At 45.0% G+C, this 25,843-nt stretch overlaps 1 protein-coding gene and 1 pseudogene across 2 annotated transcripts in view; one reads left to right on the top strand and one right to left on the bottom strand.

The window, feature by feature from the left end:
• The window catches only part of LOC311114176 (translocating chain-associated membrane protein 1-like), a 31,507-nt gene extending 26,310 nt beyond the window's left edge, over positions 1 to 5,197 (bottom strand). Inside the window, exons 1-4 of the mRNA XM_084189450.1 lie at positions 4,937 to 5,197; positions 3,358 to 3,421; positions 697 to 821; positions 366 to 482 (exon numbers count right to left, since the gene is read on the bottom strand). Coding sequence (XP_084045576.1) covers positions 366 to 482; positions 697 to 821; positions 3,358 to 3,421; positions 4,937 to 5,059 — 429 coding nt within the window. The 5' untranslated portion in view covers positions 5,060 to 5,197. The remainder of the gene's footprint in view (positions 1 to 365; positions 483 to 696; positions 822 to 3,357; positions 3,422 to 4,936) is intronic.
• Positions 5,198 to 23,923: 18,726 nt separating this feature from the next.
• LOC311114178 (XK-related protein 9-like) lies at positions 23,924 to 24,644 on the top strand (annotated as a pseudogene). Its single transcript has 2 exons — positions 23,924 to 23,997; positions 24,087 to 24,644. The product of its transcript is annotated as an XK-related protein 9-like (transcript).
• Positions 24,645 to 25,843: the final 1,199 nt, after the last annotated feature.

Raw genomic sequence — 25,843 nt, 5'->3', positions numbered from 1 at the left:
GCAACACACACACGCACACGCGCGCCTACCTACCGACATGAGGATGCTGGTCTCCCAGCAACACACACACACACACACACACACACACACACATGCGCGCCTACCTACTGACATGAGGATGCTGGTTCCCCAGCAACACACACACACACACACACACACACACACACACACACACACACACACACACACACACACACACACACATGCGCGCCTACCTACCGACATGAGGATGCTGGTTCCCCAGCAACACACACACGCACGCCTACCTACCGACATGAGGATGCTGGTTCCCCAGCAACACACACACACACACACACACACACACACACACACACACACACACACACACACACACGCCTACCTACCGACATGAGGATGTTGGTTCCCCAGCCGAAGGAGACCAGGTAAAAGGCGGAGAGCTGGCCTGACTCGTTGAACTTGCTGTGCTTGGTCTTAGAGAAGTGCATTTTCCGGTTGATCTTCTGTATATAAGGACACATGAGAAGAGTCAATCGAGGTCAAACTGATCAGTGATTATCAGTGTCGGATGATCAATTATGCTGTCAGAATATCAAACTGATCGGTGGTTGTCTGACTTATTTAAATTATTTTTTATCAACGAGCAAATAAGACTATAATAACATATCAAATGTACAGAAAAACATAGGAAGTGTCTGGGTGGGTGTCACTACTTACGTCCAGTACATACTCCTGGATGATGGCGTGCATGATGATGGCGACCATCATGTAGAAGAACACTGTAGCCAGATCCTTCAGACCGTGGTGGAAGTGGTTCACTCCGCTCTCCTCTGGCAGGCCCTCTGATAGGGAGACCTAAGCATTAATAATCCCTTTATAAAAGCCTTCATAAAGCCTTTATGTTACTGCCCCAATGTTTTTAATGTAGTAAATAGAACGTCACTGCCATCTAGAATGTAATGAGATGCCTTGCTAGCAGGCAGCCTCAGGGCTCAGGACTGTAGGCAGATCCTTCAGACCATTTGACATTTACATTTTTAGTCATTTAGCAGACGCTCTTATCCAGAGCGATTTACAGGAGCAATCAGGGTTAAGTGCCTTGCTCAAGGGCACAGACAGATTTTTCACCTAGTCGACTCGGGGATTAGAACCAGCGACCTTTCGGTTACTGGCACAACGCTCTTAACCACTAAGCTACCTGCCGCCCCGTGGACCATGGTGGAAGTGGTTCACTACACTCTCCTCTGGTAGGGAGACACATGAAACATTTATTAAGCCTTAATAAACCCTTTATAACCCTTCATAGATGCCTTATACTGTATATCATTTATAAGAAGTTGTTCAAAAACAGTCTCTTCTGGACCCTCTGATGGAAGAGATGCATCGTCGCAATTATACTGAGGTCCCACTTTTTAAACACATTTGCTTTACGAAGCCTTTATAAGCAACAAGGTTTAGTCAACTTCCCTCCCAAAGTCCTGACCTGCTACTGTAGTCATTTAGCTTCAACAAATATCAGCCTGTTAATGAATGACAGAGGGCTTGTGAGCACTGTAAACTGAACCTGCGTCCCAAAAGTAGTGCACTGTTGGGAACAGGGTGGTATTTTGGACGCAACTCGACTCTGATAAGAACATCAGCTCTTCAAATAAAATCCGACATCATAAAGCACATTCCGTCAGCACGTTAGACTTTAAATGAAGAAAATAGAGCAGTAAGTTATAGGATAAATGAGTAAGGCGCTACACTGGTAATGCTGAGAGTCAGTTTTTTTTTTTTTAAGTCAGTTTGTTTTTATTTTTTAATTATCGGTTTCTGTTTTTATTTATTTGATAGGTCAAATGCTGTAACACAGAGTAAAACAGTAAAAGTCCCCTGATGGTAGTGACTGCCCATTACTGCTTATCACTTATTAACCATCATTCATTCACATTACTTATCACTTATTAACCATCATTCATTCACATTACTTTACTAAGATATTTCAGTTTTATTTGATGACCATTATTTTATTCCAAGTCATTATGTCATCTCTGTTCTCATGCAGTAGCAGCCAGCCAGCCTTCCATCTCTGTTCTCATGCAGTAGCAGCCAGCCAGCCTTCCATCTCTGTTCTCATGCAGTAGCAGCCAGCCAGCCTTCCATCTCTGTTCTCATGCAGTAGCAGCCAGCCAGCCTTCCGTCTCTGTGCTCCCCAATGAGTCATCCTTTATATTAGCTGACTATAGAACCTGCTGCCTATGTTGTCTGACAAAATCACTTTTTTATTAGTTCTTTAAAGTAAATAAGGCATACTTTTATGACTACTGAATACCAGCTATCAATCACTTAGATAATGTATTGTCGGGTAGAGATACCTCGCGAAGCAACAACTGCTCTCTCGATCGCGCGTTCTTCTCTCCCTCTGTGTCTGCCCCACAAACTTGACCGGACAAGTAGGCGCGCAATGGATTATGGTCATTGTAGTTCATTAGAACATTTTCTGCACTAAACTATGTAGAATATTGGCCTGTTGGAAACTACAACATCACACAGTTCGTGCTTGATCTGATTTCTCTCTAGAGAAAACGGCGCATTAAGGTTACAGTAAAAAAAAAAAAAAAAAAATTGAATTCAAATAATTGAACCAACGTTGGCCAGTTAGTTGTTAAAAAAAAAAGAAAAATAACAAAAATGTTGGTTAAGCGCTCAGCACTATCCACTGGTAAGAAGAGTGTAGCACGAGTGTGTAGAATACCATGAATTCACCTTGAGATGAGGCAAGGACTGCATCCCAAATGGTACCCTATTCCCTATGTAGTACACTACCCTACGGGCCCTGGTCCAAAAGTAGTGCGCTATATAGGGAATAGGGCGCCATTTGGGACTCAGACAAGACTCCGATGCCGTGGCTTGTGTTACACTCTAGCCCCAATCGTTCCAGGACAACCTAAAAGGAGAACTTTATCAAATCAGGAAGACTAAATATAGTGCCAAAGGGAAAAAAAATAAAGCTCTGAAAGAAGGTGTTAGGCAACTGGTAGACCATACGAGTACTTCTATTCTCTAACACACAGGAGAAGCCTTCTGATTCTACAACTAGTCTGTAGATTCTAGTCATAGTTAAAGTTTCTATACTTGATAACAGGCAAACTAGTTCCACACACACACACACACTAAAGAAAAGGTGGACGAGAAAGGAAGATGGCATGAGGCAATTGTTGTCTTGTCATTCATTCAAAATAAAATGTCACAAGAACAACAACAAAAAGTTACAAAAGCAAAAGAGGTAGTTGATACAACCTCCATACCGGATCCTCATCTTTTTGAGCATCACTGTTTGACCCAGTGAAAAAAATGATAAAAGTTCAGATGGGGCCACTAAGAAGTTAAACTCACCATTTGCTGAGATGGTAACGTTGTATTGGACAGTGATGAACAGCACTGCAACCTTCGAGGTGACCTGCATCACAGAGGGGACAAGGAAGAGGATTAATTAAAGACATGAAACACGGGGTTCAGTCCCAAATCGCACCCTATTCCCTATATAGTGCACTACTTAGCCTGGCTCTGGTCAAAAGTAGTGCACTATATAGGGAATAGGGTGCCATTTGAGACACATCCAGAGGCTTGTTTCTGAGTTATTGACTAAAAGCAAACCACAGCATGATTTTCTCATTAGCTTTCTGGCCTTTCTGTGGGTAGCCTACTGCTGTGTTAAATAAACCAGGTAGCATTGTAGATTTACTGACTAGACCACAAAGTATCAGACAGAAACACATGTTGAGTGTGCAAACCATTCAATCCAATACTACAGATAAGATTGAATTGAAAACCGGGGATTTGGATTTCATAAAGCTATATAAATATGGCAAGACTGATTCATAACTATACATTTGTAGAACTCCGTTCTGGAATACAGTAGGTTATTTATTTTAGATGTGCATCATCAATGTGACTACAGCACATCAAGGCACAAGAACTCAAACTCCCATAATGCGTCTCCTCAACTCAATGCTGGCGCTGAATTTTATGTTGCGTTCACGTCCAGTCGGAACTAGGGAACTCGGAAATGTACGACTTCCTAGATGGCTGAACGCAGCACGTGTATAACTGCAACCAGTTAGCGGTTCAAATGTTCGAGTTTCCTAGTTCCAACTACTACATTAACGCAGCATTAGTAAAGGATACTTCATGTAGGCAAAACATGAAGGCAAAAAAGAAGTCAGTGTAAACCAACAATAAATAAATAAAACATTATATATATATGTTTTTAAAACCTAAGCTGTTCAATTTGTAAACTGAATAGGCGATGCTTAGGACTTTCTGAATCTAACTCGTTTTTCGAACGAGCGGTGCTACCTATAAACGATGACAGCGCTTACAATCGCCCAGTGATTGCCACGTAGCCTACACTTTATCTGCGAATAAAAAGTATCCATGCTGGACAGTCTAGCACAATATTGTATCCAGAGAAATTGCAACATTGTGGTCGCTAAATGTACCAATCCATATGTAACGCTAGTTCCAGTTAGGTTACATTGTTGCCCCAAATATTGCAATGATGCGTGTAATGCGACGTAGACAAAGTTATTCAAATGTCCAAGTGGCCAGACTCGACAGGAACAATAGGGAACCCGGCAGGGATGGAGGGGTTCAGTTTTAAATCTATAACTAGGCTACTACACGCCTTTTCAAATCAAAAAGACACTTCTGCAATTACCATTTACTTGAATATTACAACAAGGACAACCTAAAAAAGCGGAGAAACTTTGGATTTGTCACTAGAGGAGGACGAGTAGATCAGCCCTGTCCATTTTCAAGAGACTGACGTGACGGAACGAAATCATCTCCCCCCCCAGGCCAGTTGACACATTGTAGCTAGGCTTTGTACCTTGTACTAGGCTCAGTAGGGCCTGTTTGGAAAGCTAGGTCTTATTGCATCCCAGACCCCCTCCAACCTGTGGACTAGCCTTACCTCAAACATCAACCCGAGGAGGAACACCATAGCAACACAGGAAACAATATCTGCATGGTTCTGGATGACAAACTCATGACTCAACACCGGCGGGTTCTTGTTGGTCTTTTTGCGGATCCCCATTTTTACGGCTTCCAAAAGTGAACTTTTATCGACCGGCGCGACTCAGAAGCAGAGTGAATCGGCTATGACCACGTATTCGGTAATGTTATCTGTCCGTCCCCGTCAGCTCTAAAGCAAGGCACCAGTCCTCCTCCTCCTGCTTCTCTCTCACAAACACGGGCCAACAAATTAAAATCGAGTCACTCTTCTTCGTGTGGGAGGATCTAGCCGACGCGCGTTGCTGGTAGAGCGTTTTTTTAAACACCAGGCTGGAAGGTACGTGAGCCGTTTGCTGCCACCTACATGTCCGGAGTATGGAGACGGTTGGTTTTATGTGCAAACCGCCATCCACAACCCCGCAAGCAATATTCCATCTACATGCTGACCAACACGAGCGGTGCGTTGCAAAATAAATGTACACATACATGTTATTCAATCATTGCTGCTTATTGTTTTATGCTTATTTATAAAAACCCTCTTAGGCCTCACTGCTACCTATCTTGAGATACCTACTGCAGCCCTCATCCTCCACATACAACACCCGTTCTGCCAGTCACATACTGTTAAAGGTCACACAACCCTGGGTCGCTCCTCTTTTCAGTGCGCTGCAGCTAGCGACTGGAACGAGCTGCAAAAAACACTCAAACTGGACCGTTTTATCTCCATCTCTTCATTCAAAGACTCAATCATGGACACTCTTACTGCCAGTTGTGGCTGCTTCGCGTGATGTATTGTTGTCTCTACCTTCTTGCCTTTGTGCTGTTGTCTGTGCCCAGTAATGTTTGTACCATGTTGTGTTGCTACCATGTTGTATTGCTACCATGTTGTGCTGCTACCATGTTGTATTGCTACCATGTTGTGCTGCTACCATGTTGTGTTGCTACCATGTTGTGCTGCTACCATGTTGTGCTGCTACCATGTTGTATTGCTACCATGTTGTTGTCATGTGGTGTCGCTACCTTGCTGTGTTGTCATGTGTTGCTTCCATGCTATGTTGTTGTCTTAGGTCTCTCTTTATGTAGTGTTGTGGTGTCTCTCTTGTCGTGATGTGTGTTTTGTCCTATATTTTTATTTGTAAATCCAGCCCCCGTCCCCGCATGAGGATTTTGCCTTTTGGTAGGTGTAATATTCATATGTGTCAGCATACTGAATTGTAATTGGATGCATTACTGTCATATCATACTGTGCTATGATTGGTTAAGACCACCCAGGTGGTGAGGTCATTCTAAGATGATCATGGCCAGAGACACATGGACATGCCAGTTATAGCTAGTTAATAAAGAGCTACGTTTATAAATATCCTGTCGTCCTGCATTTTATTATTTTGTACAAAGCATACAAAACAAGACAGTAGGCCGTCATTGTAAATAAGAATTTGTTCTTACCTGACTTGCCTAGTTAAATAAAGGTTAAATAAAAAACTAATTGCATCCAAACTGCTCGTGCGCGTCAACGAGAGTCTGCATGGCCAGGCACTAAAACAGAACTTGGTTCTATTTGTGACCCTTGATGCGCTGCAAGTCCCACCTCTCCCATCCCCTCATTGGTTTTTAGGAGCATATACCTACATGGGTGATTGAAAGATGAACTGAGGTCCACACTCCAGTCCAGTTGGTGGTGGTAATGCACCTTAAAGTTGGTTGCCAACCGCCATATAAAGTCCAAAGAAGAAGAAGAAGCCTGACGGAGGAGAGATTACAAGAAATGAACTCGGTTTACCGTAGCTAGCTAATGAGCAGCTAGCAGGTTACTGTAGGCGAATTAGCTGCTTGTTAGTTAGCTTTCTAGCCAAATGTACACACTATAGCTAAGTGAAATGTCATCAGCTAGTTAACTTCACATTAGCTTGTTATCTTGATTTAGGCCTATTTATCATTGTAAATTAAAAACTCATGCTCCAAATGCATTTGTAGATAACGGCAATGGAAGAGAGTGAAAGGATTTTCTGCTACAGATGTCAGAAAAAAGGGAGTGGGTGTACTAGTCAGATGGGGAAGATTGTGGGATGAATTATGAAAATAATGTTTTAGTCCAGTTTTAGTCCCTAGGAGAGGAAAACTATGAAGATAGACAATGTTTCAAAGCCACACTTTCCTTTACCCAAAGTACCCATTCATGTGCATGTAGGCCTATGTATTTTACAGGAAGTGAGCTGTAATCATCAATGTCATGACATCAGAATAATGAAAGAATCATAAGGTACACTACATGAGAATTATAATGTTAAGATACCATAATGCAATTGGTAGCATGTTACATGGGAAATTCATGCTTAGTGTGTCATTTACAATGTTATAATGCATGTTACTGGTGATTTCTATCCTCTGGTGGGCAAATTTCAGAATTTGGTGGCTTTGATCACAGTTTTGAGGTTTAAGGTTGCTTGATGTTCATAGCTAGCTAGCAGCACAAGCAAACATTGTTGTGCAAATCTCTATTCACCCACCATCAACAGCAACACTCTGCTATCTTTCTCCAATGACATTGACCTTGTGATTTTGTCTCTGTATTCTAGCAATGCAAAATCATATAGAATTGGAAAACCAGACAAAGTGATGATTGGCTTTCCTCCATCTTTTTTTTGGTTGCGCTTGCCTGGAACTAATGACAGGCGGAACTATGTTTCATGAACAGAAGATTTCCAAGCAAACATCTGCTCCTCACCTGATTGGTTAACGGCAGCGGTGACCGCATGTCATTTGCCCCCCCGTGGGAATCGAACCCACAACCCTGGCGGTGCAAGCGCCATGCTCTACCAACTGAGCTACAGTTGTTCCGCCTTGATTGTCCCTCGAGATAATCTGATTTCTCCGTAACTTCTCTGTGTAGCTCAGTTGGTAGAGCATGGCGCTTGCACCGCCAGGGTTGTGGGTTCGATTCCCATGGAGGACGAGTACAGAAAATGTATGAACTCACTACTGTAAGTTGCTCTGGATAAGAGTGTCTGCTAAATGACTAAAATTTAAGAAAATTGTTATCATGGATTCACATACAGAACTGATGTCCTCTCTCAATGATTTACAGATTGTGGTCGTCGTGCCGTCCTCCTGTTTAAACTCATCAAGTTTACCTTGGCAGAACTGCAAACTGTTCTTCAGGTCCTGGACCTCTCTGGTCAGGTCGTCCAGTCTTTTATTAGTTGAATCCACCAGTATTTGGACAAAACACTTGAAGCTATTTTCTTGTTGTTGTAACAACTGCTTGTAGAACTCTTTTTGTTCGTTTTAAAAGATCCTTCACCTGTGATAGAGAGACACCACTGTCCTCAACGGTACTCCCGCTGGCTTTGGTCTTCGTCATGGTAGCAACGTAGGCTACGCTGTTACTCCTCGCAGTTCCAGACAGGTCGCAGGGCGGGCTAGCTAGTTAGGCATCTTGGTTGGCTAGTTGGCTACATTAGCTAACATCTCTCCGTGGTGTAGTCAGGCTTTTCCACACAGGCGGTGACATGCTAGCAAATGTGCGTAACGTTAGTGATTGGCGCTAACTAGCTAACGTTAAATATCCCTGCCCCGTGAGGGGTGATTAAAAAAAGTAATAGTCAATCGATCAATAATATAATAATACTCTTAGCAACAAAACAAAAAAGAGATGTAGAATCTATGAGAATAAAAATGTTCAGAACTTTTGTGAAACATCACAGCACAGTTGAAAAATATATGGCAAATATAAATCAAAACTGGATGGTGTTCAGAGATAGATGGGAGGGGTTGAGTGGAGCTGAAGGATGGGACTAAAAACAAACAAAAGACAACTATTGTAAAATATACTGTGTCCTTAAAATGTATACAGTATGAAGCTTGCATCTACTACAAAACCATGGTGCTTGCCTACAGAGCTGTGAGGGGAACGGCACCTCCTTACCTTCAGGCTCTGATCAGACCCTACACCCAAACGAGGGCACTACGTTCATCCACCTCTGGCCTGCTAGCCCCTCTATGGAAGCACAGTTCCCGCTCAGCCCAGTCAAAGCTATTCGCTTCTCTGGCACCCCAATGGTGGAACAAGCTCCACCACGACGCCAGGACAGCGGAGTCACTGACCCTCTCCTGGAGACACTTGAAACCCCCACCTCTTTAAGGAATACCTGGAATAGTATAACAGTAATCCTTCTACACCCCCCCTCCCCACCCCCCCATAAAAAAAAGGGTGGTTGTCCCACTGGCTATCCTAAGTTGAATGCACCAATTTGTAAGTCGCTCTGGATAAGAGCGTCTGCTAAATGACTTAAATGTAAATGTAAATATATGTATAAGCTGGAAGTAGAAGCCTAAGTTTTGTTGTCCATTAGTTTACTCCAATTAGGGGAGGGGTGGTAGGGTTAGGGGAAAATAATAAAGGAAAATATATTTTAAATAATTATATACACTACCAGTCAAAAGTTCGGACACACCTACTTATTCAAGGTTTGTCTTTATTTTCTCTATTTCTACATTGTAGAATAATAGTGAAGACATCGAAACTATGAAATATCACATATGGAATCATGTAGTAACCAAAAAAGTGTTACTACATACAGTGGGGAGAACAAGTATTTGATACACTGCCGATTTTGCAGGTTTTCCTACTTACAAAGCATGTAGAGGTCTGCAATTTTTATCATAGGTACACTTCAACTGTGAGAGACGGAATCTAAAACAAAAATCCAGAAAGTCACATTGTATGATTTTTAAGTAATTAATTTGCATTTTATTGCATGACATAAGTATTTGATCACCTACCAACTAGTAAGAATTCCGGCTCTCACAGACCTGTTAGTTTTTCTTTAAGAAGCCCTCCTGTTCTCCACTCATTACCTGTCTTAACTGCACCTGTTTGAACTCGTTACCTGTATAAAAGACACCTGTCCACACACTCAATCAAACAGACTCCAACCTCTCCACAATGGCCAAGACCAGAGAGCTGTGTAAGGACATCAGGGATAAAATTGTAGACCTGCACAAGGCTGGGATGGGCTACAGGACAATAGGCAAGCAGCTTGGTGAGAAGGCAACAACTGTTGGCGCAATTATTAGAAAATGGAAGAAGTTCAAGATGACGGTCAATCACCCTCGGTCTGGGGTTCCATGCAAGACCTCACCTCATGGGGCATCAATGATCATGAGGAAGGTGAGGGATCAGCCTAGAACTACACGGCAGGACCTGGTCAATGACCTGTAGAGAGCTGGGACCACAGTCTCAAAGAAAACCATTAGTAACACACTACGCCGTCATGGATTAAAATCCTGCAGCACACGCAAGGTCCCCCTGCTCAAGCCAGCGCATGTCCAGGCCCGTCTGAAGTTTGCCAATGACCATCTGGATGATCCAGAGGAGGAATGGGAGAAGGTCATGTGGTCTGATGAGACAAAAATAGAGCTTTTTGGTCTAAACTCCACTCGCCGTGTTTGGAGGAAGAAGAAGGATGAGTACAACCCCAAGAACACCATCCCAACCGTGAAGCATGGAGGTGGAAACATCATTCTTTGGGGATGCTTTTCTGCAAAGGGGACAGGACGACTGCACCGTATTGAGGGGAAGATGGATGGGGCCATGTATCGCGAGATCTTGGCCAACAACCTCCTTCCCTCAGTAAGAGCATTGAAGATGGGTCGTGGCTGGGTCTTCCAGCATGACAACGACCCGAAATACACAGCCAGTGCAACTAAGGAGTGGCTCCATAAGAAGCATCTCAAGGTCCTGGAGTGGCCTAGCCAGTCTCCAGACCTGAACCCAATAGAAAATCTTTGGAGGGAGCTGAAAGTCCGTATTGCCCAGCGACAGCCCCGAAACCTAAAGGATCTGGAGAAGGTCTGTATGGAGGAGTGGGCCAAAATCCCTGCTGCAGTGTGTGCAAACCTGGTCAAGACATACAGGAAACGTATGATCTCTGTAATTGCAAACAAAGGTTTCTGTACCAAATATTAAGATATGCTTTTCTGATGTATCAAATACTTATGTCATGCAATAAAATGCAAATTAATTACTAAAAATCATACAATGTGATTTTCTGGATTTTTGTTTTAGATTCCGTCTCTCACAGTTGAAGTGTACCTATGATAAAAATTACAGACCTCTACATGCTTTGTAAGTAGGAAAACCTGCCAAATCGGCAGTGTATCAAATACTTGTTCTCCCCACTGTATATATTTTATATTTTCGATTCTTCAAAGTGGCCACCCTTTGCCTTGATGACAGCTTTGCACACTCTTGGCATTCTCTCAACCAGCTTCATGAGGTAGTCACCTGGAATACATTTCAATTAACAGGTGTGCCTTGTTAAAAGTTAATTTGTGGAATTTCTTTCCTTTTAATGCGTTTGAGCCAATCAGTTGTGTTGTGACAAGGTAGGGGAGGTATACAGAAGAAAGGGCTATTTGACCAAGGAGAGTGATGGAGTGCTGCATCAGATGACCTGGCCTCCACAATGTATCAATAGCAGGATACCCTCAGATTAAAAATCAACAGTTTGGTTACACCTCTAAACATTCTTTACATTGTTTGTGAGATCAGACATAATATCATCAATGTTCATTTTCGGAAGTTGCTTTCATTTCAGCACATCTAAATTCTAAACATTTGTAAACAATTATTAATTTTTTTCAATTCCTCAAAAAATGAACACCCAAATCAAAATAGTTATCTTTCTTGTGATGTAAGTGTCGATACGATGCGTTAAATCCACAACGAAGCTTTAGCGTTCTTATAGATGCAACGGAAATACAATGTATACCATTGAGCCCATTTCAGCCATTACCGGGGTGTATTTGACAGGTCATTACAAACATTTCCGCAGTCGTAATGTTTAACGGGAAGAAACGACAGGCACAAACAAGAGTATGAATGTGAGGGTTTGACTGTGGTTAGGCCTTACTCCCACTAGGGGGAGCCCTCACATCATAACTAGGGGTGGTTTATGATCCCCAGTCAGAGACAGCTGTCTAGAGTTAGTCTCTGATTGGGGATAGTATTTAGGCACCTCTCAGATCCACCTGTGTGTGGATCATTGTTTGTGCTTGTGCCTGTCTGCGATTGTGTTCACGGCACGTATGTCACTTGGTGCTTTTCTCTCCTTGTTTATTTTTGAATACTTATAGGTGTGACAAGTTTAAATAAAAAAGGATGTCACTCCACGAGCGCTCCGTCTACCGTCCCTTAACTACGCACTGTGACAATGAAAGAGTCGCAGGAGTAAAATGAACGCAATCAATCCAGTGAGATTTAAGTGACAAGTGGATTTTGCACCCCTCAAACACAGGAAATAGATTGCTGAAAAATACATCATCAGGTGGGCAGCGCGTTGCTAGAGTACTCCGTGCGTGAGTGTGAGAGGGAGGGACAGAGAGAGTGTAACGGAAATACACATTGTTACAACACTGTATATATACATAATATGACATTTGAAATGTCTTTATTCTTTTGGAACTTCTGAGTGTAATGTTTACTGTTCATTTTTATTGTTTATTTCACTTTTGTTTATTATCTACTTGTCACGATGTCCACCGAGGCTGCCCCTCCTCCTTGTTCGGGCAGGCTTCGGGCGTTCGTCATCACTGGAGTACTAGCTACTGCCGATCTCATTCTCATCACTCCACTTGTCATGTCTTGTCAATCACACTGTCTCCTCAAGCTTCTTCTTTGTGAAAAAGAAAGATGGCGGTTTACGCCCGTGCATTGATTATCGACCACTGAATAATATGACGGTACGATTCAGTTATCCTCTTCCCCTCATTCCTTCAGTGATTGAGTCAATGCATGAGGCCCGTTTTTTCACAAAATTAGACCTCAGGAGTGCCTACAACCTGGTGCGTATTCGGAAAGGGGATGAGTGGAAAACAGCATTCAGCACAACCTCGGGGCATGATGAATACCTGGTGATGCCCTACGGTTTGATGAATGCTCCATCCGTTTTTCAGTCCTTTGTGAACGAGGTGTTTCGGGACATGCTTGGTCGTGGTGTGGTGGTCTACATCGATGACATCTTGGTGTATTCCGCTACGCGTGCCGAGCATGTGTCCCTGGTTCGCAAGGTACTGGTCCGACTGCTGGAGAATGATCTTTATGCCAAGGCAGAAAAGTGTGTTTTTCCAGCAGTCAATCTCCTTCCTCGGATACCGCATTACTACCACAGGTGTGGAGATGGAGGGAGACCACATTTCAGCCGTGTGTAATTGGCCGACTCCAACCACGGTAAAGGAGGTGCAGCGCTTCCTTGGCTTTGCCAACTACTATCGAAGGTTTATTCGAGGCTTTGGCAAGGTCGCAACTCCCATTACCTCCTTGTTGAAGGGTGGGCCGTCCTGGCTCCGCTGGTCTGCTGAGGCAGATTTGGCAGGATCTGTTCACCTCAGCCCCGGTACTGGTTCACCCCGATCCATCATTACCGTTCGTAGTGGAGGTGGATGCGTCCGAGGTAGGGATAGGCGCTGTACTATCCCAACTTTCGGGCACGCCACCCAAGCTCCGCCCCTGTGCCTTCTTTTCTAAGAAGCTCAGCTCGGCGGAGCAGAACTACGGCGTTGGTGATCGGGAGCTGCTGGCTGTTGTCCGAGCTTTGACGGTGTGGAGACATTGGCTCGAAGGGGCGAAACACCCTTTCCTCGTCTGGACAGACCACCGTAACCTGGAGTACATTCGGGCAGAGAGGAGGCTGAATCCACGCCAGGCCAGGTGGGCCCTCTTCTTCACCCGGTTTGATTTCACACTATCATACATTCAGGGTACAAAGAACGTGAAGGCAGACGCACTGTCTCGGCTGTACAACACAGAGGAGAGGCCCAGAGACAACACCCCCATACTCCCGGCCTCATGCATTGTGGCGCCGGTAGTATGGACGATGGACGCTGATATAGCGCAGGCATTACGCACAGAGCCATCTCCACCTCAGTGTCCAGCTGGGCTGCAGTACGTGCCTGCTCTTATCTGTGATCATCTGATCTACTGGGCACACACGTCACCCTCCTCTGGTCATCCAGGTATCGGTCGCAGGGAGGCCCCGGTGGCTCTCGACCCGGAATCTGCCCCTCCGCCTGCCCTGCCGGAAGCTGAGCCCGCGGTTTGTGGGGCTGTTTAAAGTCCTGAGGAGAATTAATGAGGTGACATACAGGTTGTTACTCCCCCCCGATTACCGTATTAACCCCTCATTTCATGTGTCTCTCCTCAGGCCGGTGGTAGCTGGTCCGCTCCAGGAGTCTGAGGTGCGGGAGGTGCCTCCACCTCCTCTGGACATTGAGGGGGTCCCGGCGTACTCGGTCCGTTCCATCCTGGATTCGAGGCGTCGGGCCTTCAGTATCTTGTGGAGTGGGAGGGGTACGGTCCGGAGGAACGGTGCTGGGTCCCAAGGCGGGACATCCTCGATCCCTCCCTGTTGAGGGATTTCCACCGTCGCCATCCGACTCGCCCTGCTCCGCGTCCTCCTGGCCGTTGCCGGGGTCGGCGCACTGCTGGAGCTGCGCGTCAAAGGGTGGGGGGGGGGGGGGGAGGAACTGTCACGATGTCCACCAAGGCTGCCCCTCCTCCTTGTTCGGGCAGGCTTCGGCATTCGTCATCACCGGAGTACTAGCTACTGCCGATCTCATTCTCATCACTCCACTTGTCATGTCTTGTCAATCACACACACCTGGTGCTCATTCCCCTAGTTAGTATGTGTATAAGTGTTCCCTCTGTTCCCCTTGTCTTTGTGAGTGATTGTTTATTGTGAGAGCATGTTAGCGCGGTTGAGCTACTCAACATTGTATTTATACCAAGGTGGATGTTTTCCCTTGAGCTTGTTCCTTTTGACGCTTGGGGCGTTTGATATATGTGAACGCATTAAACTCTGGACTTCGGTATTTTACCTCCTGTGCCTGACTCCTTCATTTCACCTCGTCACACTACTTCACTAGCTTTGGCAATGTTTTTTATTTGGTTTATTTATTTTATTCTTTTTTTTAGGGGGTAGATCAACTTTAATATTGCAGATTGTAACTTCCATCAATGTAATTGTCTGCATCACTTCCAATCGCCCATATGTTTTTATTTCTTCTCTCGCATATATATACACACATACATACACATAGATACAAATATACATACATATATATATATATACATATCCTTTAAAAATATATATTTCCCTTTATTACTTTCCAACCCCACCATCCCTTCCCTAATTGGAGTAAACTAGTGAACAACAATGCTTAGGCCTCTACTTCATGCTTATACATTTTATGGACACAGTCAATAATTATATTTAGTTTGTTTTTACTCCTGAACTTCCTCCTGAACTTCCTCCGATCATTTTCATGATGTCCATCCGGTTTGCTTCTGTATGACATATCTTTCTAACTGTGCCCTTTCACAAAAGCTCACAATATATAACCTATATACTTATTATGGACGCAGCATGTCTAAGACTAGTTATCTTGTTGTTATTAGTTGTTATTAGTTGTTATTAGTCCCATCCTTCAGCTCCATTCAACACCACCCATCTATCTCTTAACACCATCCATATTGGATTTCTATTTCACATATATTTTCAACTGTATGTTTTACAAAAGTTCTGAACCCTTCTATTCTCATTGTTTCTACAGTTTGTGAATTGAAAATAAACATTTTTGCTAAAAGTATTATTATATTATTGATCGATTGACTATGACTTTTCAGATCACCCAGTAGTGCTATCTGCAGGGTCAGCTCCATGCAAATATTGCAATCCTTCAGCCATTCCTGGACCTGTGTCCAGAAACAAACTACAAATGGACAGAACCAAAACAAATGATCTAATGATTCTGTCTCTTCACAGCCAAATCTACAGAGCTGGGAAGATTGTATCCCCCATATAAATAACATTCTATTGGTAGCAAGAATTTTATATAATAATTTAAACTGAAAAATTCTAAATGTATAATCCGGCGTCGTTTTGCGTATCAGTTCATAAACACTATGCCATAGAATCGGTACGTCAAAAAATATCTTCCCAACTATTTTGCAATCTATATGGGACTGCTGTCAATCTTTTGGTCCTTAAATGAAACTGGTAAACTTTTTTATTTATCACAGTTTTCTTTAACCAATTATGTTATTTAATGCAAGACCGACAGACAAGTTCCTTACTTTTTCCTCCTTCCACTTTCCTCTTCCATTTTTGCGGTAATGCTGCAATTATTTGGTTGTAATTTTGGGTAGAGCAGACATTTCCATATGTTTTTGTTAGCTGCATGTGCGACATAACTCCACCAGTCCTACCGATGATATCATTTACGAAGATTATACGAAGATTATACGTTTTTTTTGTCAATTAGTATATTTGAGTTTAAATTGAAATTGCAACCAACTTTCTATGGCTTTCTATGGCTAGTGATATTTGGGAGATGATTTCCTTTTCAAATACCTGAAAGTGAGAGGTTGTAATCTGAATAAAAGGAAAAAGTCCCTTGAACATTGAGTGAGACAATCTTACTAGTTAGCTAGAGAACCAGTTCGGATTTAAGTATAATTTTTGTATGACTGAAGCTTTTAGTGATCCTCCTAATTCATATTCATTATATAAATAGGCCCGTTTAATTTTGTCTGGCTTGCCGTTCCAAATAAAATGGAATATTTTTTCTCTCATATCATTTACAGTTTTTTTCAATTGTTTAAGCACAATTTTGAAAACAGGGCCCGGTTTGTCAAAACACTAGACACAATTAGCACAACCCTACACCAAAGTAGCACAACACTTCAGATCATTTGCAAAATGGAACACTGTTGTCAAAACTATACACGACTTCATAAAAACAATATTTTGTTACCGTACGAAACACACACATTTCATATGACCTCAATCTTTTTGAACCAGTTACACACTGCTGTTGCTAATCTAAAACACTTTTAGCAAGTCTAATTCTCAGTGATTAGAGTACTGTAAATGAAGTACACAAAGAAAGTGCAACTATACAAACACTACACAAGACCAATGCTGCAGACTGAGGAAAATATCATTTATTTCTCTCCATATAACCAAATCAGTCAACATGTCAACATGGAGAATCACAACAAAACATGTCCCAGTTTTCATGCTACTACAGTAGTGTGCATAACACTGTTAGCTCAGCAAACAACAGACAAACGTAAAATACTGTATCCAGTACAGGTTACAATTACAGTAAATAACAACAACAACAAACATAAAAAATTATCTGAAAAAAACTGACAATATTGTACAGAAAATACTACAGTAAACATACTATACATTATCTCTTCGCCTAGCTGGATCTGGCCAGAGAATTTCATCAACATCACAAGCAATATCCTCATTAGCAAGACAACGCGGGAAGAACCGTCTTGAATGTCGAATCCATCCTTGCACAGCTGCGGCGTCGACTTGGTCACAGGCGTCCTCCATGGCCTGAATGAGGGGTACCTGAGCCTGGGGCTGGAGATCGTAAACCTTCCACCGCCATGCAGAGAAAAACTCTGCGATAGGGTTTAGAAACGGAGAGTATGGTGGAAGGTATAGGACTGTCAACTGTGGATGGTGTTGAAATCAGTTCTGGACCAAAGCAGAGCGGTGGAATGGCACATTGTCCCAGATGACAGTGTATTGCATCTGGTGCATTTCATTACCTGCTGTGACGATGTGGGGCAATCGGTCCAAAAATGCGAGAATGTGAGGTGTGTTGTAAGGGCCCATTTTGGCATGACGGAGGAGAACCCCATGCTGTGAAATGGCAGCGCAAAGGGTGATGTGACCCCCACGTTGCCCTGGGACATTGATTATCGTAAACCTTCTACCGCCATGCAGAGAAAAACTCTGCGATAGGGTTTAGAAACGGAGAGTAAAGCTTAAACCATGTATTTAGATCGTAGGTAGGTAGTTTATTTGGGTGGTTGTTGTAGGTTTCCGTGGGCAATTATTGTAGGTAAGTATTGTTTACGTATTGTTTAAGTATTGTTACGGCGGAGCCCGGCGAAGCACGAGGCTAGCTAGCTAGCGGGTAGCTACTGGTAACGTTTATTGGTTATTATCTGTTTAGTGCAATGGTGGAGAGTGGTTTCCAATGTTAATGTGCTAGCTAATGTACTAGCTAGCTAGCCAACGTTTAATTTTTTTGCTGCGTTATGAAAGGAACTTGACACGGACATGAATGATCTGTTTTGTGTGTTAACACACTCTTGGTATGCTAGCTAGCTAGCGGGTAGCTACTGGTAACGTTTATTGGTAATTATCTGTTTAGTGCAACGGTGGAGAGTTGTTTCCAATGTTAATGTGCTAGCTAACCAACGCTTAATTTTTTGCTGCGTTACGAAAGAAACTAGACACGGACATGAATTATCTGTTTAGTGTGTTAACACACTCTTGGTGGTTTGTTGTAACCAAGTATTGGTGCTAAACTGTGTGTTATTGGATGCTAGCATGCTAGTTAGCTATGGCGTCATAGCTAGGCATCGTGGGCTGTTGTGGTTAGTTACTGTGGGTTGGCATTGTTGTTCGGCGGTGCCGGGGGTAGCACGAAGCTAGCTAGCTAGCCGTTCTTCAAACAAGGTCAACACAGTGGCCATTGCTAGCTAGCCAACAGACACGGACACGAATTATCTGTTTAGTGTGTTAACACACTCTTGGTGGTTTGTTGTGACCAAGTGTTGGCGCTAAACTGTGTGTTTTTGGATGCAAGTGTTGGTGCTAAACTGAGTGTTTTTGGATGCTAGCATGCTAGTTAGCTATGGTGTCATAGTTAGCTAGCTGAATAAAGTGGGTTGAGTCTATTCCTTTAAACATTGAACCGCTGTGGTTCACAACAATTCTGATTTCTAAAGGTGGAAGTTGGTAGAGTTTTTGTTCGGGTGGTTCAGTGAAACAATTATAGTTGTTAGAAGTAGAAGTTTTTGGTGAGGGAGGCCCTGCTCTCTACTGTCCCAGATGTTTAGTTCATTTCATTCCGATCTCCTCTGCATTATTGTAGCCATTTGCTACAGCCTGTCAACTATGCCTCTGCCTATCCCTGTTCTCTCCTCTCTGCACAGGCTACACAAACGCCCCACACCGCGTGGCTGCTGCCTCTCTAACCTGGTGGTCCCTGCACGCACCCCACACCTGGAGTTCCAGGTCTCAGGCAGCCTCTGGAACTGCCGTTCTGCTGCCAACAAAGCTGACTTCATCCCAGCCTATGCTAATCTCCAGTCCCTCGACTTCCTGGCGCTGACGGAAACATGGATTACCACTGAAAACACTGCTACTCCTACTGCTCTCTCCTCGTCTGACCATGTGTTCTCGCATACCCCGAGAGCATCTGGTCAGAGGGGTGGTGGCACAGGAATCCTCATCTCTCCCAAGTGGACATTCTCAATTTTTCCCCTAACCCATCTGTCTATCTCCTCATTTGAATTCCATGCTGTCACAGTCACTAGCCCATTTAAGCTTAATATCCTTGTCATCTTTCGCCCTCCAGGTTCCCTTGGAGAGTTCATCAATGAGCTTGACGCCTTGATAAGTTCCTTTCCTGAGGATGGCTCACCCCTCACAGTTTTGGGGGATTTCAACCTCCCTATGTCCACATTTGACTCATTTCTCTCTGCCTCCTTCTTTCCACTTCTCTCCTCTTTTGACCTCACCCTCTCACCGTCCCCCCCTACTCACAAGGCAGGCAATACGCTTGACCTCATCTTTACTAGATGCTGCTCTTCTACTAATCTCACTGCAACTCCCCTCCATGTCTCCGACCACTACTTTGTTTCCTTTTCTCTCTCGCTCTCCTCCCACACTACTCACTCTGCCCCTACACAGATGGTAATGCGCCGCCGCAACCTTCGCTCTCTCTCTCCCACTACTCTCTCCTCTTCCATCCTATCATCTCTTCCCTCTGCTCAATCCTTCTCCCTCCAATCTCCTGATTCTGCCTCCTCAACCCTCCTCTCCTCCCTTTCTGCATCCTTTGACTCTCTGTGTCCCCTATCCTCCCGGCCGGCTCGGTCCTCCCCTCCAGCTCCGTGGCTTGATGACTCATTGCGAGCTCACAGAACAGAGCTCCGGGCAGCGGAGCGGAAATGGAAGAAAACTAAACTCCCTGCCGACCTGGCATCTTTTCACTCCCTCCTCTCTACATTTTCTTCATCTGTTTCTGCTGCTAAGGCCACTTTCTACCACTCTAAATTCCAAGCATCTGCCTCTAACCCTAGGAAGCTCTTTGCCACATTTTCCTCCCTCCTGAATCCTCCCCCCCCCGCCCCCCCCTCCTCTCTCTCTGTGGATGACTTCGTCAACCACTTTGAAAAGAAGGTTGACGACATTCGATCCTCGTTTGTTAAGTCTAATGACACTGCTGGTCCTACTCACACTGCCCTACCCTATGCTTTGACTTCTTTCTCCCCTCTCTCTCCAGATAAAATCCTGCGACTTGTGACTGCAGGCCGCCCAACAACCTGCCCGCTTGACCCCATCCCCTCCTCTCTTCTCCAGACCATCTCCGGTGACCTTCTCCCCTACCTCACCTCGCTGATCAACTCATCCTTGACCGCTGGCCATGTCCCTTCCGTCTTCAAGAGAGCGAGAGTTGCTCCCCTTCTCAAGAAACCAACACTCGATCCCACTGATGTCAACAACTACAGACCAGTATCCCTTCTTTCTTTTCTTTCCAAAACTATTGAGCGTGCCGTCTTTAGCCAACTCTCTTGCTATCTCTCTCAGAATGACCTTCTTGATCCAAACCAGTCAGGTTTCAGGACTGGTCATTCAACTGAGACTGCTCTTCTCTGTGTCACGGAGGCTCTCCGCACTGCTAAAGCTAACTCTCTCTCCTCTGCTCTTGTCCTTCTAGACCTGTCTGCTGCCTTTGATACTGTGAACCATCAGATCCTCCTCTCCACCCTCTCCGAGCTGGGCATCTCCGGCGCGGCTCACTCCTGGATTGCGTCCTACCTGACCGGTCGCTCCTACCAAGTGGCGTGGCGAGAAGCTGTCTCCGCACCACGTGCTCTCACCACTGGTGTCCCCCAGGGCTCAGTTCTAGGCCCTCTCCTTTTCTCCCTATACACCAAGTCACTTGGCTCTGTCATATCCTCACATGGCCTCTCCTATCATTGCTACGCTGACGATACACAACTAATCTTCTCCTTTCCCCCTTCTGATAACCAGGTGGCGAATCGCATCTCTGCATGTCTGGCAGACATATCAGTATGGATGACGGATCACCACCTCAAGCTGAACCCTGGCAAGACGGAGCTGCTCTTCCTCCCGGGGAAGGACTGCCCGTTCCATGATCTCGCCATCACGGTTGACAACTCCGCTGTGTCCTCCTCCCAGAGTGCGAAGAGCCTTGGCGTGACCTTGGACAACACCCTGTCGTTCTCCGCCAACATCAAGGCGGTGACCCGCTCCTGCAGGTTCATGCTCTACAACATTCGGAGAGTACGACCCTGCCTTACACAGGAAGCGGCACAGGTCCTAATCCAGGCACTTGTCATCTCCCGTCTGGACTACTGCAACTCGCTGTTGGCTGGCCTCCCTGCCTGTGCCATTAAACCCCTACAACTCATCCAGAATGCCGCAGCCCGTCTGGTGTTCAACCTTCCCAAGTTCTCTCACGTCACCCCCCTCCTCCGCACACTCCACTGGCTTCCAGTTGAAGCTCGCATCCGCTACAAGACCATGGTGCTTGCCTATGGAGCAGTGAGGGGAACGGCACCTCTGTACCTTCGGGCTCTGATCAGTCCCTACACCCAAACGAGGGCATTGCGTTCATCCACCTCTGGCCTGCTGGCTCCCCTTCCTCTGCGGAAGCATAGTTCCCGCTCAGCCCAGTCAAAACTGTTCGCTGCTCTGGCACCCCAATGGTGGAACAAGCTCCCTCACGACGCCAGGACAGCGGAGTCACTCACCACCTTCCGGAGACATTTGAAACCCCACCTCTTTAAGGAATACCTGGGATAGGATAAAGTAATCCTTCTACCCCCCCCCCCCCCCCCCCCAAAAAAAAATTGTAAAGTGGTTATCCCACTGGCTATAGGGTGAACGCACCAATTGGTGAGTCGCTCTGGATAAGAGCGTCTGCTAAATGACGTAAATGTGCCCTTGAGCAAGGCACTTAACCCTAATTGCTCCTGTAAGTCGCTCTGGATAAGAGCGTCTGCTAAATGACTAAAATGTAAAATGTAAATGTAATTATAGCCCTGTGGCCAATGATATTTCTGCCTCTCCTTTTTGATTTTGTGAGGTTGAACCCTGCCTCATCAATATATATGAATTCATGCAGGATTTCCTCAGCATCCATCTGCAAAACTCTCTGAAATACAGTAAAAGACAAGATTGTGTAGTTCAGGATAGGTCTAGTATACAGTCAAAGTAAAAAAGTCATGTGTGCAGTATGCAACATCACAGTGCTAAAGTGAACAATACAAACCTCCACATACTCATGCCGCAGCCGTTTGACCCTCTCTGAATTCCGCTCAAAAGGCACTCGATAAAGTTGTTTCATTTGAACCCGATGTCTTTTCAGGATGCGTGCCAGTGTTGACTGAGAGACCTGATGGACATTATTGAAAATGGCATGGTCACCGATAATGTTGGCTTGTAGTCCTCTGAGCCTGATAGCATTATTGGCCAAAACCATGTTTATTATCTCTCTCTCCTGTTCTTGCGTGAATATGGCCCCCCTTCCTCCTTGTTGTTCCCGACCCTCAATCCTATGTAGAGAATAATACATGTAACTTACTGTACAATGTCACAGGAAGGGGTATCACAAGTGCTGATATGGTGCATACAATAAGCGGCTGATTACTGTAACTGTAGACAGATCTTCTTTTACCTGTTTTCCTGTCGAAAAGTCCTTATGACAGTTGCCACTGTATATCTGCTAAGATTTGGCTGATCTCTCAGTCCAGCCTCCCTCAGCGTCAATCCGTGGTTCACAACATGGTCCATTAGTGTTGCACGAATGTCATTTGATAAGTTTGGTCCTCTTCTTCTTTGTGCATGTTCTCCTCCTGCTTCAGGTCTTCCTCGACCTCTGGCTCGGCCTCTGCCTCTTCCTCTACCTCCTTCTCCTCCTCTGTGTACTCCTCTTCTCACCCTCACTCTTCTTCTGACTCCTTCCATTTTGGTTGAAGGCAGGTGAACCTACCTGCTGCATTTTTATAGTGCTTAAACCTGATTGGTGTGTCTACAATTTAGCAATCATGTGTTTGTGCACCTGATGGCTGTGTTTAACAGATTGGCTCATAGGTGTGGTAATTTGACAGTCAGTGCTTTGGAATTGCAAGGAAGTGACATCATGATATACTTCTGTGTCTGATGTATACAAGTGTGTTTAGTGTTTTGCAAATCGCTGTGTGTAATGTTTTGCAAATAGTGTGAAGCTGACAATGTGCTTACAGTTGTGCAAATCTAGCCTTGTGTTTTGCTCCTTGAGTGTAAGGTTTTGCTAATTGTGGGAAAAGTTTAATTTTAGTGTGTAAGCAATCGTAAAAAACTGTAAAAAACTGTTCGCTTTGGCAATGTTAACATACGTTTCCCTTGCCAATAAAGCTCTTAAATTGAATTGAATTGAGTGTGAGAAGGAGGGAGGGAGAAGTGTGTGTGTGTGTGTGTGTGTGTGTGTGTGTGTGTGTGTGTGTGTGTGTGTGTGTGTGTGTGTGTGAGAGAGCGAGCGTCTGCAGCCACTGCCACAACTATTGGGAGACTTTGAGTTGTCAATTTCTCTCCGAAATATACACACACTAGAACCACACTAGAACCACACTAGAACCACACTAGAACCACACTAGAACCACACTAGATCTGCTCTCCTTGTGAGTGGAAGTGTTTCTACCACCACCTCAAATATCTCACATGCCTGTCTCTCACATGCCTGTCTCTCACATGCCTGTCTCTCACATGCCTGTCTCTCACATGCCTGTCTCTCGAGATCCTTCTCTAATCCGTGTCTCATCTTCCCCTGTCCAGGCCTCTGCATGGTGGGCTCATTCATCAACATCGCCTGGGCCATAGTGGACTACCGCAGGTGTCTCTGCAGATCCTCACCAAGGTAATATAATAATGATATATAATAATAGATAATAACATGATCATATAGTGATATATATATATATATGTATATAATAATAACATCCCTAGGTCCGAGAGATGCCTTCTGGCCTCCCTACCTTCATCTACCTCCTGTAGAAGCTCCTCACCACTCACATACTCAGCCTCTTCCTCTTCCTCATCCTCAGCCCCTACAGTACCCTGGGAATGGCTGTCCTCTGGCTGGCTGGGACCTTCTGGGCCCATTGGGTCCACACTGACTTCTGCGCGTCTAAAAGTCTAGAGAGGCTCTATCGGACCATCGTGGGAGTCGTCCTCATATTCACCTTCTTTAACGTGAAAGGACAGGATACAAGATGGCCGATGGCTGTGTACTAGGTTCTCTTTGCGTTAGTGAACCTCTCCGGTCCCTTGCTGCTGGTTCTGGTGAGGCCAGAGGCTGAAGCAACTGAGCACTTCTGGCCGGTGACTCTGCTGATGTTTGGAGGGACTGTTCCAGGGCTGGCCTGTCTGCTCCTGTATTGTACTGTCTGCCACCCCAGAGGGAAGAGTCTACAGGCAGATGAGGTGGATGGACACATGGGACAGGAGAGAGAAACAGAGATGCCAAACAACATAATGAGAATGAGGAACGTCCTACAGCTCTGAGCCTCGTCTTCCTATTTACCACTTATATTCAATGGAGGAGTCAAAATGGCAATCAGGCGTTCGGAAAAAACGAAGTGGTTACCCAGACACTTTGTTTTGGTAAACAGCTGAGGGATGGGTTGGAGAAATGTAACTGCTAAGACAAACTCTGTTTGGTGGACTGTCTGGTTATTAAGTCACTTCAGCCTTCTCTTATCAGTTTCTGTTCCTCCAGTCTTACAGCAGCCGTTGTTTTACATTACCTTGGCTAGACAGGTTTCGTTAAGGTTGTTCTCACGCAGACTCCGGAGATCAGTCTCTTTTCTTCATCAACTCCTTTTCTTTTATCTGCACCTGGACGACCTGGACGACCTGAAAGACCTGGACGACCTGGACGACCTGAAAGACCTGGACGACCTGAAAGACCTGGACGACCTGGACGACCTGAAAGACCTGGACGACCTGAAAGACCTGGACGACCTGGACGACCTGAAAGACCTGGACGACCTGAAAGACCTGGACGACCTGGACGACCTGAAAGACCTGGACGACCTGAAAGACCTGGACGACCTGGACGACCTGAAAGACCTGGACGACCTGAAGACCTGGACGACCTGGACGACCTGGACGACCTGGACGACCTGAAAGACCTGGACGACCTGGACGACCTAAAAAGACCTGGACGACCTGGAAGACCTGGACGACCTGGACGACCTGAAAGACCTGGACGACCTGAAAGACCTGGACGACCTGAAAGACCTGGACGACCTGAAAGACCTGGACGACCTGAAAGACCTGGACGACCTGGACGACCTGAAAGACCTGGACGACCTGAAAGACCTGGACGACCTGGACGACCTGAAAGACCTGGACGACCTGGACGACCTGGACGACCTGGTCAGGTTTGGTCCCTTCAGCTGAGATGAAGGAGAGGACAGAAGGAAAGGAAGGGAGTCACTTCACGTTGGTGAGACACAGCCCTTATTTGTGGATTCAGGGTGTGCAATGCAAACAGAGAACACAAGGTGGCACTGTTGTCTCTCTTTACAGGTTTTGGCCACCTAGCATTTTAGGGTAAGGTGAAGAGGAAGACGTTGCTATGGACTCTCTCTTTGATATGTTACAGACTCTTTTACTGACCTGCCAATAACTGAAATATGTCTAATTTATTTAATCTCTGACACACTTTCACTTTCTACTGTTCCTGCAAGTGTAACTCT

The sequence above is a fragment of the Coregonus lavaretus genome (genome assembly GCF_964263955.1).
Source record: "Coregonus lavaretus genome assembly, contig: HAP1_SCAFFOLD_455, whole genome shotgun sequence".
Lineage (NCBI taxonomy): Eukaryota > Metazoa > Chordata > Actinopteri > Salmoniformes > Salmonidae > Coregonus > Coregonus lavaretus.
The sequence above is the reverse complement of the archived record's forward strand: the minus strand, read 5'-3'. Positions and strand labels throughout refer to the sequence as shown.